Genomic DNA, 12,635 nt, shown 5'->3' with positions numbered 1-12,635 from the left:
AATAAGAGTCATGCAATGCAGAATGCCCCATGTTGAGGAAAAGCAGAGTGAGCAAACATTGGATTCTATGAGATATTCTCATGGTTTAAAGCATAATTGAACTGAACTCTCTGGATATGACGAGTGTGACTTAGTTGGACATCCATACAGTTAAATATATGCACATGTTTTCTTCTGTTTGTTGTCACTTGGAAAGTTATATTCTGAGCAGTTACAATATAGATTACCTTGCTGAGATGATTGTTCTAAGGGACTATTCAGTGTTTGGAGCCAGGCAGGCTGTTTGTTTCCATGGTGTAATCCAGTTAAATAATTGTTTCCTGGGAAGTTTCCAGATTTGCTGAGTCAGTAGCCTGGCTGACAACTGGGAAAAACTAATTTATCTTTCTAATGAACTAGGCACACTGGTCAAAGAAGAAAGTGCTTTGTGGAAGAGTTTGTTGCTTTTGCAGAAGAAATGGGATAGTTCTCAATTGCCTTTTCTTTCAGGGGCTTTAAATAGTGGCATGTGTCTGATGCTGGTAGTGGTAGAAGTTTAAGTTGAGGGCTATTAATGCATTTTGGAAGATATTGAGAAGCTTGTCATTGACAAGAGAGAGGAGATACCCCTAATCAGTCATCACAGGTTTGTGGAGTGATGCTCTGACTGCTGCTCCCATGGATTATCTGTCACCAGCTTCCTTTCCCTTGCTACCTCTGAGCAGAGCAGAGGCTTACATTGCCTCCAGCTGGAAGAGGGAAAGAGTGCAAGTCCAGTCTGAGCATGCAGGAGAGAGACCAGAACCATGACTGCTGATCTTTTCTAGTATGGGAGAAGGTGAAACTTAGCTTTACTTCTTACTTCACCTGAAGACACTGTAAATGAAGTTGTGTAGCAGCCCAGTGCTTGCAGAACGGCAAGGAATAATTGAAATACTTTTTGTGTAAATAGAAAAAGCTGAGAGAGGTTTCCTGCAAAGAAAATGTTAGAGTGAGTTTAGGTCTACCTCATTTTGAGGTACAGGTAGTAAAATTGTGTTCGTTTGTTACTGAGCTTGCTATGCATTCTCAGTTTATTACTTTTAACAGAAATAGAAGCAGCAGTTTGAATATTAAGATTACTATGAAGGCAAAGCCTGGATCTCCTTTAGGTTCTTCAGCTATCAGAATGACTTTTAAATACCTCTTTCTTGCAGGATTCTCAGACAGAAGCATACAGAAATGTATTTCTAAATTTTGGTGACCAGGGAATAATAATCATCCTTCTCAGATGAGGAATTTCCTGTAACATTATTAGTTTGAAGGAAAACTGTAGTTTTGAGCAAAGCAAATCTGAGGTTTCAGCTACTACAACTTTTGGAAGAGTGCAGGCTCACTGGGAATTATTAGTTTTCTAGCCTTAGATTATTTGCAGATGATGGTAAGAAGATGGTGAGTTTTAAATGATCAAGCTGCATCTTGCCAATTTTTTTTTCTCCTTTCCATGTTAACTGTGGGTGTAGTTTGGTTGTTTCTCAAGGGCAATTCTTAGGAGAAGGCAGTTTCCTGAGTCACTTGCTTCCTGGGGTAATTATCATAATTGCATCTAAATGAATTTAGTAGAGAAAATAAGGTAGCTTGTTTCTTTCAGAGATTCTTTGCATTCCATAGCTTAGTCTGTGTGCCTCATTTCATATGTATACACACATATATATATGTATACACACATATGTATATGCATTTAAATACCTATTTGAGCTATTGTGCATTATCTAAATGTAGTAAAGTTAGTGATAGTAAAAGTTGCAAATTAAGGGAAAAGAAATGACTAATCTGTTTGCTGTCAAAACCTGCATGCACTTAGATTAAGGTAATAATTTTCTTAATGTTTATGCAAAAAATATACAGTCCTTTGAAGTACTCTTTGTACAAAACAGAAAAGGAGAGGTACAAATGGCTTGTGTTTTTATCAGAGCAGAAAATGCTTTTCTGAGGAATCTTTAGTGAATGTTTTTATTTTGATTCTCTGTGTGTGTGTGTAAATATAAAGCCCCATTTCATCCTCAATGTGAAATGTCTGTCAGTAATGTTGGCAAAGATACTGTTTGATACCAATCCAGTTTTTCCAAAGCAGTCTGAGGAGGGGTTTGTTGCACATTCTACTAATCTGGAAAAGCATATTACTTTTTATGACTTATAGCTTACTTTTCTTGAGGTGAGTATGTAGGAATATGATACTCTTTTAAAAATTAATAAGCCACGATTATGTGAAATGTTCTTTTCATGTATTTATTTCACAGCAAAAGACACCTTCGGAATCCTTCACAGGGCGAGAGAAGAGATCAAATTCACAGTCCTACATTGGACGACCTATCCAGCTAGACAAGATCTTACTATCCAAGGTTAAAGTGCCTCACACTTTTGTCATCCACTCTTACACACGGCCAACAGTTTGCCAGTACTGTAAGAAGCTTCTCAAAGGGCTTTTTAGACAGGGTTTGCAGTGCAAAGGTAAGTAAATGCCCTTTAGGAACATAAAAGCTAAGCCTAATAAAATTAGTAAATTAGCATTTGAGTAGTTAATATGTAACCCTATTAATGATTTCTTCACCAAACTGTTCAGGTGTAGGCACAAGTACCAATGCATTGGATTAAGCTGGAAGCAAATTTACAGTAATGGTTGTTTTGCAGGAGCTGCCTGCTTGGCTGTTCATTCTTCCCCTGTGGTGTATCTGCAGTAGCTCACATCTTTTTCATTCAGGTGCAAACTGTCTTGTGTTTGGCACTGGGTGAGCCTGTGCTCCCTGGCAGTTGCAGCAGAATAGTTCACACAAAGGGCTGTGTTCTTATCTTCACTGTTTTCAGTCTACAGTCTTAGATTTACAGATTCACAGGCTGCATCACGTTGGAAGGGACCCTCAAAGGTCATCTTGTCCAGCCCCCCTGCAGTGAGGAGGGACACCTCCCAACTAGATCAGGCTGCCCAGGGCCACATCAAGACTGATCCTGAGTGTCTCCTAGGACAGGGCCTCAACCACATCCCTGGGCAACTTGCTCCAGTATTGTGCTACACTCATTGTACAGAACTTCCTCTATTAATTCAACCTAAACCTGCTCTGTTCCAGTTTAAAACCATTGCCCCTCAACCTATTACTACAAGCCCTTCTAAATAGTCCTTCCCCAGCCTTCCTGTAGGTCCCCTTCAGGTTTCAGTTTGAATTGAAGCATGTTCCCAACTCCCAGCGATTCAGAGTTTCAGGGAAGTTGTGATGGAAATGAAATATGATGAGCTTATATGAAAATGTTAAACGTTTTTTTCGACTGACTAATGTGCTTTCAACTCCCATGGTGTTGTACCTTAGCAGGTACCAAAGTGATTCAAGCCCCTTGGATTGGAACCTAGATTACTGGCTCACTTTAGTCAGCTTGAGTGTCCATAAATACAAAGTGTTGTCCATGCTGTGTTGTTAGATAACATTGGCTAACAGATCCTTAAAATCACCTTCCTCCTATTAAAACAAACCATAATGGTAATACAATTATCAGGATACTTTGTGTTGCTTCTTTGAACTATCAACCTTGCAAAAACTCAGAGTTGTATTCATTTAACTTGAGATGCACTTCTGATGTGATTTAAGTAAAGCAAAATCTCTGTGAAGGTATCACCTCTTTCAGTTCATTTGGAATCGCAGTCATAAAGCAAATATTAACCTGTTTTGGCTAATTTTTTAAATAAAATATTTAGCTACAGTTTGGTACTTCTGTACCTCACCCAGTTAACTAATTACAAGGACACAGACATCTTTAGTGTATTTCTTCCTTCCTAACTCTTTGATATTCCAGGTGTGTCACTAAGTTACAGCTCTCAGTTTCAGTCAAATTTGTTCATAAGCCAAAAGAAAACAGTTAAGATGACATCTAATGAAGTGCTGCTTACACATATGAGAAAAGTATAGGTAGAGTGAAGTAAAAATAGCTGGGAAATAAGGAAGGTATTGAAGTTCTCAAGAAGTTGCTCAGCAATGCAGAGAACAAATATTTTCTCACTTAAATTTGTTGGCTGTGTTTCTGCTGTTTCAGTTTTCGGTCTTCAGCATTCTATTTGTCAGTCATTTCAGCTGTAGTGTATACACTGGAACCTGATCTGCTTCTTTCAGTGGAAAAAGCAGCTCTGGTTTTACAGGCAAGTGCTCAGGCCTTTTGATTGCTTCCCTGAAAGAGGTGAGCACACATTTCAGCTGCAGCTAGTGCCTCAATAGTGCTTTATTTTCCTCTTCTAGCATTTTTATCTTGTCCCTTCCACTGGCAGGTGTTGAGTGCTCCCTGACATGTTAACTTTGTGTAAGTGGAATGGTAGGGTTTGACATTTACAGGCTGGATAGCAGGAAAAAGTATAGCTGTCCCCCAGAAAAGGAGAAATAATTTTACTGTATGCCTCTTTTGTTTGTTCTTCTTTTCTTCACAGACTGTAGGTTCAACTGCCACAAACGCTGCGCTCCGAAAGTACCAAATAACTGCCTGGGAGAAGTTGCCATTAACGGAGGTAAGTTGCCTTAACAGTTGTTCTGTCATTGTTTAAACCAACAGTTCAATGAAAGGGAACTGTGAAACTGAGCCATGCACAAAGATACGTTTTTCCGTTGCCTGGGAGGGGCCTTTCCTCTGCAATGTTTCTGTTGTACGTCGAAGGTGAAGTGTGGGAGGAACCCTATGAGTGGCTCTTACACCACCAGCTCAGAGCATGTGTCTTCCATATAGATGGCACTAAGAGACTGAGTGTAGGGGTGGGGGGAAATAGTGTTTGTTTTAGGATAATCTTCTGAGAAGGAAAAGCATACCTGGAAGAACTGAGAAGGCCCTCCAGGAACAGATTCCTGCTTACTATAGGTTTAAAACTAATCGTATCCAATGCCAGAAATAAAAGCTTGAATATCTGTTGATTTTTTCATGTGTGCTGTTGATTTTGTGTTGAGTGCAAGAATGTATGGGGAGGCTTGACAGAAGGTACTGGAGGGAAAAAGAGTGGTTGTAGATGAGTTGTTGATTGCCTTGGAAATGTCACTTTTCTGTGTGATAAGGGAATGAGAAGTCTGGTGAAATGTGCAGTTTCTGATGCATATTACACAGTAAGTTGTCAGCCTAAGATGCTTCTCAGGTTAATAATGTATAGGCATCCTTTTCCAAACTTCAAACTGGTGATCTAATTTATTGGAGAATCAAGAATTTCCAACATTAGGAAGGCTGACAGATATTTTTTTTTTTTACTTCTTATAGCAGTGTGACTGTGTCACAACAGATTTCTTGTCTTTAATGGCAATTAGCCTAGGCAAAAATATTTCAGATGCTGAGCATCCAACTTGAAATGTGATAAGTGATTTTCTGGAAGGGTGATGTTCCACTCCTACTGCATGTCTTCTCTGATGTACATCATCATGACGCCCCTTCAAGTCACTAGTAGTTCATTTATTTTTAATCTTTACCCCAAGACCCCACCTCGAATACTGTGTCCAGTTCTTGCATCCCCATCAAAAGGACAGAGCTGCTGGAGCGAGTCCAGAGGAGGACCACAAAGATGATCCAAGAGCTGGAACACCTCAGCTATGAGGATGGGCTGAGGGAGCTGGGGTTGTTCAGCCTAGAGAAGAGAAGATTCCAGAGTGACTTTATAGCTGCCTTCCAATACCTGAAGGGATCCTACAGGAAGGCTGGAGAGGGACTTGTCATAAGGGTGTGTAGCAATAGGACAAGGGGGAGAGAGTGGATTAGACTGGGTCTTAGGAAGAACTTCTTCAGAACAAGGGTGGTGAGACTCTGGAAGAGGCTGCCCAGGGAGGTTGTGGATGCCTCCTCCTTGGGGGTATTCAGGGCCAGGTTGGATGAGGCCTTGAGTAGCCAAGTCTAGTTGAGAGGTGTCCCTGCCCATGGGTGGGGAGGTTGGAGTAGATGATCTCTAAGTTCCTTTCCAACCTAAGCCATTCTGTGATTCCATGATTAACCATCCCATAACACATCTTTTTTTTCAGGACTGTAAAAAAAATGCTTATTGTAGTTCACAGTTTGATTTTCACATCCAAGAACTGAACATGCACCATTATATATTAATTCTGTTGAGAATAGGGTAGAGTTTTCCCTGAGATTTTCAGTCAGAGGAAGTAAACAAATCTGCTTCTACATGGTAGACTTTTTTTCCTGCATAGGTGCAGTTTTAGAGAGAAGTACAAAACAGAATTGATCAGAAGTTCTAGGAGAGGACAGGAAAACAAGCCTTGTTTCTGGACAGCTGGACTAAATGAACAAAATTTACATCTGTTTCTTAATAACTTGAAATTCACTCTTTCCATCTGATGGAGCTGTATTGCATCCCTGCAACATACCCTCAGTACCTCCTCCTCACCTTTGCCTTGCAAGCAAGATGCTACTTTTGTTGACTTGCCTCCAACACATTAATGTCACACTTCTGGAAGTGGTGGTTTGTCTGAGGAAAAGCTGAGTGAGGGAAGCTTATATTAAGTCACTTGGGGTGAGAATACATACTCCAAGCTTACACCAGCTTGAAGCTCTCCATCTTAAAATTATTAGAATTTGACTTTTCCTCACCAAATAGTGTTCATAGAACAGTATTGATAGTGTAAAAATAGAACAGTTGTGTGTCCTAAACTACTCCTGTAGGGTCCTTAGGATTATCAAAGACAATTTCATCGTGGTATCTCATTTCTGGTTTTACAGTAATTTGGTTCACATTATTTTCAAACTTAATAAATAAAATACAATATCTGTCACTGACCATCCGTGATACATCTCCCTCAAAATAGTAAGTGAAGGAAGAGCTAAAGCAATAAAATTCTAAGTATGGTCTCATTAATAAACACATTAAATACTTAATGCAGGAGGTTATTTTTAACTGATTGTGGGGGTTTTAAAAATAGAGAATGAAAAACTGTGGTAGGAATAGCAAAGAGAGAGCCTTGCACTGTAAAATGTCCTATGTGACTGAATGACTATTTCTGCTAGAGGTGAAGTATAAGTATGGCTCTTAATCGCACATCAGTAACTTATATCCAAATATTTTAAGACTACTGTACATGGAAACAAACCTTTCAGCTGTGCGCTTCCAATCTGAATGAGAAGCCATCAATTCAAAACATTTTGCTGTCAGTCACTCCAGCATGCTTTTGCCTTTGGGGCATAGTCTACATTGACTGTCAAGAATCTTCCTCCAAACAATGAGGCAAAAGTTTCTCAGTGAGAAACTGATGTCCTCCGTGCGATTTTAACATTAACTCTAATTTATGAAACACTGCAGGCATCCTGGAAGGATGAGCTCTGTCTTTACAGCCTAAGAGCACTGATGGTTTTAGCATGTTAAATCACAGCCTGTATGGCAGCAGACTGACTTTCAAAAAAAGGTCCTTGAAATGTAGGTTGTAGATTAATCTTATTTATCTAAGATCACAGAATGTTAGGGGCTGGAAGGGACCAGTCCAACTCCTCTGCCAAAACAGGGTCACCTATAGGAGGTCACACAGAAACTCATCCAAGCAGGTCTTGAGTATCTCCAAAGAGGGAGGTTCCACAACGCCCCTGGGCAGCCTGTGTCAGTGTTCTGTCACTCTCACAGGGAAATAATTCTTCCTCCCAAACTTCCTATGCCTCAACTTCCACCCATTACCCCTTGTCCTGTCGTTGGGCATCACTGAGCAGAGCCTGGCTCCATCCTCTTGGCACTCACCCTTTACATCTTTATAAACATGAATGAGAGCACCCCTTAGTCTCCTCCAAGCTGAAGAGCCCCAGCTCCCTCAGTCTATCTCTTTGTAAGGAAGATGTTCCACTCCCTTAATCATGTTTGTGGCTCTGTGCTGGACTCTTTCAAGCAGTTCCTTGAGGTCCTTCTTGAAGTGAGGGGCCCAGAACTGGACACAATATTCCAGATGTGGCCTCACCAGGACAGAGTAGAGAGGGAGGAGAACCTCTCTCAACCTGCTGACCACACCCCTTCTGATACACCCCAGGATCCCATTGGCCTTCTTGGCCACAAGAGCATATTGCTCTTTCTTCCTTTCTGTCTTCCAGATAAATCCATTCACAACAAGCAATACAATAAAAAGTTGTGCCTTTCCTTAGTTTTGCTTAGGTATATCTAATCTTGAAACTGGAAAGTTTGTCATAAATTAAATATAAGCTGCAATATACTGTTAATGCTATGCCACAGTCAGAGAAATGTAGGATGGTTTGGTGTGGAAGGGACCTCCAAAGTTCATGGTGCAGTAAGCAGGGACATCCTCCATTAGACCAGGTTGATCAGAGCTCTGTCGAGCCTGACCTTGAATATCTCCAGGGATGGGGCCTCAGGCACCTCTCTGGGCAACTTGTTCCAGTGTTCCACCACCCTCATGGTAAAGAATTTGTTCCTAACATCCAATCTAAATCTACTCTTCTTTCATTTCAAACCATTGCCCCTCTTCCTATCCCTACAAGCCTTTGCAAATAGTCCTTCTGCAGCCTTATTGTAGTCCTTCTTCAGGTACTAGAAGGCCACTATTAAGCCTCCCTGGAGCCTTCTTTTCCACAGGCTGAACAGCCCCAGCTCCTTCAGCCTGTCCTCATAGCAGAGGTGCTCCAGCTCCTTGATCATTCTCATTGCCCTCCTCCAGACCTGCTGCATCAGGTCCATGTCCTTCCTGTATTGAGGGCTCCAGAGCTGGATGCAGTACTCCAGGTGAGGTCTTACCAGAGCAGAGTAAAGCGGCAGAATCACTTCTCTCAATCTGCTGGCCACACTTCTTTTGATGCAGCCCGGGATGCAATTGGCCTTTTGGGCTGCAAGTCAAATAAGTTGATTCCCAAATATTTATATTTTAATATGCTATCTTAAATTGGACTTTTTTGATATTTATTTAATAATTCTTTTCTAACACCCAGAGTGTTACTTCAATAGTATGCATTACTCTTTTACAGCCATCACAGAGAACACTTAGTCTGAAAGAAATATCTCTTTTATTCCCCCCAAAAAATATGGTTCATATTACAAGTAATTGTCTTGGGAGCTGTTTCAATGGCTCATCATGTCATCATCATCATATTACCTAATTCCTGGTTTTGAAACTGCTGCTCTTCTAGCATCAGTTTGCAGCTGTAGCCTCCAAACAGCCATCAAGCTAGTACACAAAGTTCAAGCTGTATAGAAAATCTGCCAGAAGATCTCAGAAATAAATTGGCTTATCAGTATAGAATGTTTGATGGAACTCTGTGGATAAAACAAGTACTGCTTTGACTTGGACATTTTTTAATACAAATTTTCGTAAAAATTCAGGTAACTACTGGAGAATGTCCAAAGGAGGGCTATGAAGGTGACTGAGGGACTGAAACATCTCTCTTACAAGGAAAGGCTGAGAGACCTGGGCTGTTTAGCCTGGAGAAGACTGAGAGGGGATCTGGTCATTGCTTCTAAATATCTAAACAGTGCATGTCAGGAGGATGGGGTCAGTGTTTTTTCAGTGGTGCCCAGTGATAAGACAAAGGGCAAGGAGCACAAACTAGAACACAGGAAGTTCTACCTAAACATAAGGAAAAACATTTTTTACTTTGAGGGTGTTGGAGTACTGGAACCAGCTGCCCAGAGAGGTTGTGGAATCTCCTCTGGAGACTTTCAAAACCTGCCTGGATGCATTGCTGTGCAGGGAGTTTGGACTAGATGATTCCCAGAGGTCTCTTCCAACCCCTATCATTCTGTGATTCTGGAAAATATTTTGGTTTGATTTCCAGTTCTCTTTAATGATTTTTTAAATGACTGGTTAAAAAAATGTAGTTCACTAGTGCAGAGAGTACTAAGTAAAGATAGACCAAGGCAAGAGAATTCCAGAGACACCTTGCCTTTTTCTGAAACTCACAATGTGAGTTGGGTGAGGACTTTTTAGGGTGTCAGGTAGTGATAGGACTAGGCGGAATGGAGCAAAACTAGAAGTGGGTAGATTAAGATTGGATGTTAGGAAGAATTGTTAATTGTAACTGTTACCTCTCTTCACCATGAGGGTGGTGAGACACTGGAACAGGTTGCCCAGTGCGGAAGCCCCATCCCTGGAGGTTTTTAAGGCCAGGCTGGATGTGGCTCTCAGCAACCTGATCTAGTGTGAGGTGGTCCCTGCCAACCCTGACAATTCTGTGACTCTGTGTCTTAGGATGTTGTGATTGGAGTATTGCTTGTTTTCAGATAATGACTTTAAAAATGATATTTCAGATCTTCTTAGTCCTGGGGCTGAGTCTGATGTAGTCATGGAAGAAGGGAGTGACGACAATGACAGTGAGAGAAACAGTGGTTTTATAGATGACATGGAAGAATCTATAGCTCAGGATTCTGAGATGTCAGTGACAGAATGCCATAGTGACATTGGGGACATGCAGGATGCTGATCCGGATCACGACGAGTCTAACAGGATGATCAGGTGAGCTGGGGAGCGAGTGCACCTTCCCTCTTCTTTTGTGTTTCTCTGTTAAGTATCATGTCTAGAACTCAAGGAGGAATCTAGGGGGGTGCTATTCTCACTCATTGAGAATGGAGAGCTAGTGATACGTGGTGGTTCTGAAAGTGCAAATTGCTTCATTGAATATATGCATTAAGAATGTCATAGGTTAAAAATCCTTCTCAAGTTGAAGCAGCAACTGAAAACTGATTTAGAAGTAATTGTTACATGTCTGTTCTATTATGAAAATTATGTTGTGAAACTATTCCTGCATGAGCAATACAGAAGAATTTATGGTTTGTTTTTATTTTTACTTACTTATTTTCCCAAGCATTCTTTTCCTTAACTAATAACACAATGCTTGGTCACTTAAATGAAGAAGAACAACCAAAAATGTTTAAGTGGCTCTGATATAATCATCTTTAGATGAATTGTTTGCATTTTAAAATACCTGTAGAAAGAAGTAAAGTTTGACTAACTTGAAGTAGTAGTTTGAGGCAAGTTACAAAATGGATTAGTGGTATGAAATGACTAATCGAGAAGGAAAATAGGAATTGAGTTGTGCAACCTACCTCAGAAATGTCTGAAGAGAACATTATTCATTTATTGGAACTGTACAAAATAGTCAGGAAAAAAAGTAGGAATCATTCATTGCCAGGGAACCTACAAATGAATTAAGATTCTTTCAGCTGTAATTTCTATGATGCAAGGAATCTGTACCTTGAAGAATTAGAGAATATTTTTCTTACCAGGTCCTGATTTGACCTGCAGTTTCCTCTTTTATTTTGCTTACCAGGAGTCTGTTTCAATAATGTGTTCCCCCTAGCTCTCTGTTACTAACACACTGCATTAATAGGAAGCAATCCATTTCAGCAACATGCACTTTTACCTCATGCAGCAGTGAACTATTTTTCCTGCTGTTATATTCATCTGCATAGGCACTCTCAATAGACACCTCATATCACTGGAACATAAGCCTGTTCTTACAGCACAAAATCAGTGTATTGATACAATTTGGACATTCAGAATGGAATAAATGGACAGCATTCCAGGGTTTAGAAATAGAAGTACCCAGTTTTAATTAATCAAAACATTAATAACCAAGGTATGTGTTTTAGTTAGTTGGAGGGCATCCCTGTATTTCCTTCCCATGAGTATAATAATTGTAATTAATTGTAATGTAATACCTTCCCACAGTTATTTCTAAGAGTAGTCTCCACATCCAATAATTATTTAAACAGTATATATAAATACAAATAAAACAGTAAGCCTCATGTCAGTGCACACAGAAGTAATTAAATAGGAACTACAGCTCATTTGATCAATTTTAGGCAAGGAAGAGGTGATACCTCTATGTAAAAGTCTTAATGAAACTTCAAGACATCACACTTTTTGCATTTTGATTGGAAGCTGCTAATTCTTAACATGTTTCTTATTTCCAGTATGCATTTCAGTGAATCAAGGCCATCTGCAGACATCCACAGTCACAACTGTTGAAACTTAAGATATTATTGTTTTCCTGGGCAGTTTCTGCCCCTTTGTGGTTTTTTTCTTGGGAGTTGTGCACCTATAGTTTTGCAGGCAGGACAGCTCCCTGTACTGTGTTTTCATGTTTTTTAGCATCTCTGTTTAAAAGTTCTGCCAGGGATAACTAAGTATTTAGGTTTAGGATTGGAGCAGTTTGTGAGTCCGTATTTCATTACACAGAATCTACTTTAGGAATTTACCTCTTAATAGCAAAGAAAGTGGGAAGATGGGCTTGGTTACTTCTTACACCTCTCTAACTAGATAGTCCAGTTTTTATCTGATGGTGCTGTCAGTCACACTGCCAAGTTCCCAACCCTTCCCAACATACTGCATGTTATCTGAGTGGTGTAGTTTCAGCACGTGTACCCTGGAGTGCAAGGCAGTGAGACTTTAAGTCTTTGAGGATAAACTGTATCAGCTTAAACCTCTTTCCCTGAGTGGTTCCAGCAGATTCTCAGCGGTGCCCTGTGAAGATACGTGCAGCTAGGCAGCTGACACATTTTCTGCTCTGTAAATCATCATCACTCCATTGCATGCTCTAACCCAAGAAAGGTCACAGGACAGTAATCTGATGGACAGTGTTTACTTAGATTATGAGAGAATGAAGATCAAGTAGTGCTCCAAATCACGCATAGCACAGCCCTGAGCTGTGGCTTCCACACCCTAGCTGAGGCCCTTGTCACTTACCAA

At 40.4% G+C, this 12,635-nt stretch overlaps 1 protein-coding gene across 2 annotated transcripts in view; it reads left to right on the top strand.

Moving 5' to 3' along the window:
• The window catches only part of PRKD1 (protein kinase D1), a 65,882-nt gene that overhangs the window by 30,539 nt on the left and 22,708 nt on the right, over positions 1–12,635 (top strand). For both annotated transcript variants that reach the window (XM_054380682.1, XM_054380683.1), the window contains 3 exons: positions 2,259–2,469; positions 4,424–4,501; positions 10,196–10,400. In XM_054380682.1, coding sequence (XP_054236657.1) covers positions 2,259–2,469; positions 4,424–4,501; positions 10,196–10,400 — 494 coding nt within the window. The remainder of the gene's footprint in view (positions 1–2,258; positions 2,470–4,423; positions 4,502–10,195; positions 10,401–12,635) is intronic.

The sequence above is a fragment of the Indicator indicator genome, chromosome 4, assembly GCF_027791375.1.
Source record: "Indicator indicator isolate 239-I01 chromosome 4, UM_Iind_1.1, whole genome shotgun sequence".
NCBI classification, from domain to species: Eukaryota; Metazoa; Chordata; class Aves; order Piciformes; family Indicatoridae; genus Indicator; species Indicator indicator.
Note: the sequence above shows the minus strand (reverse complement) of the source record. Positions and strands in the feature narration are given on the sequence as shown.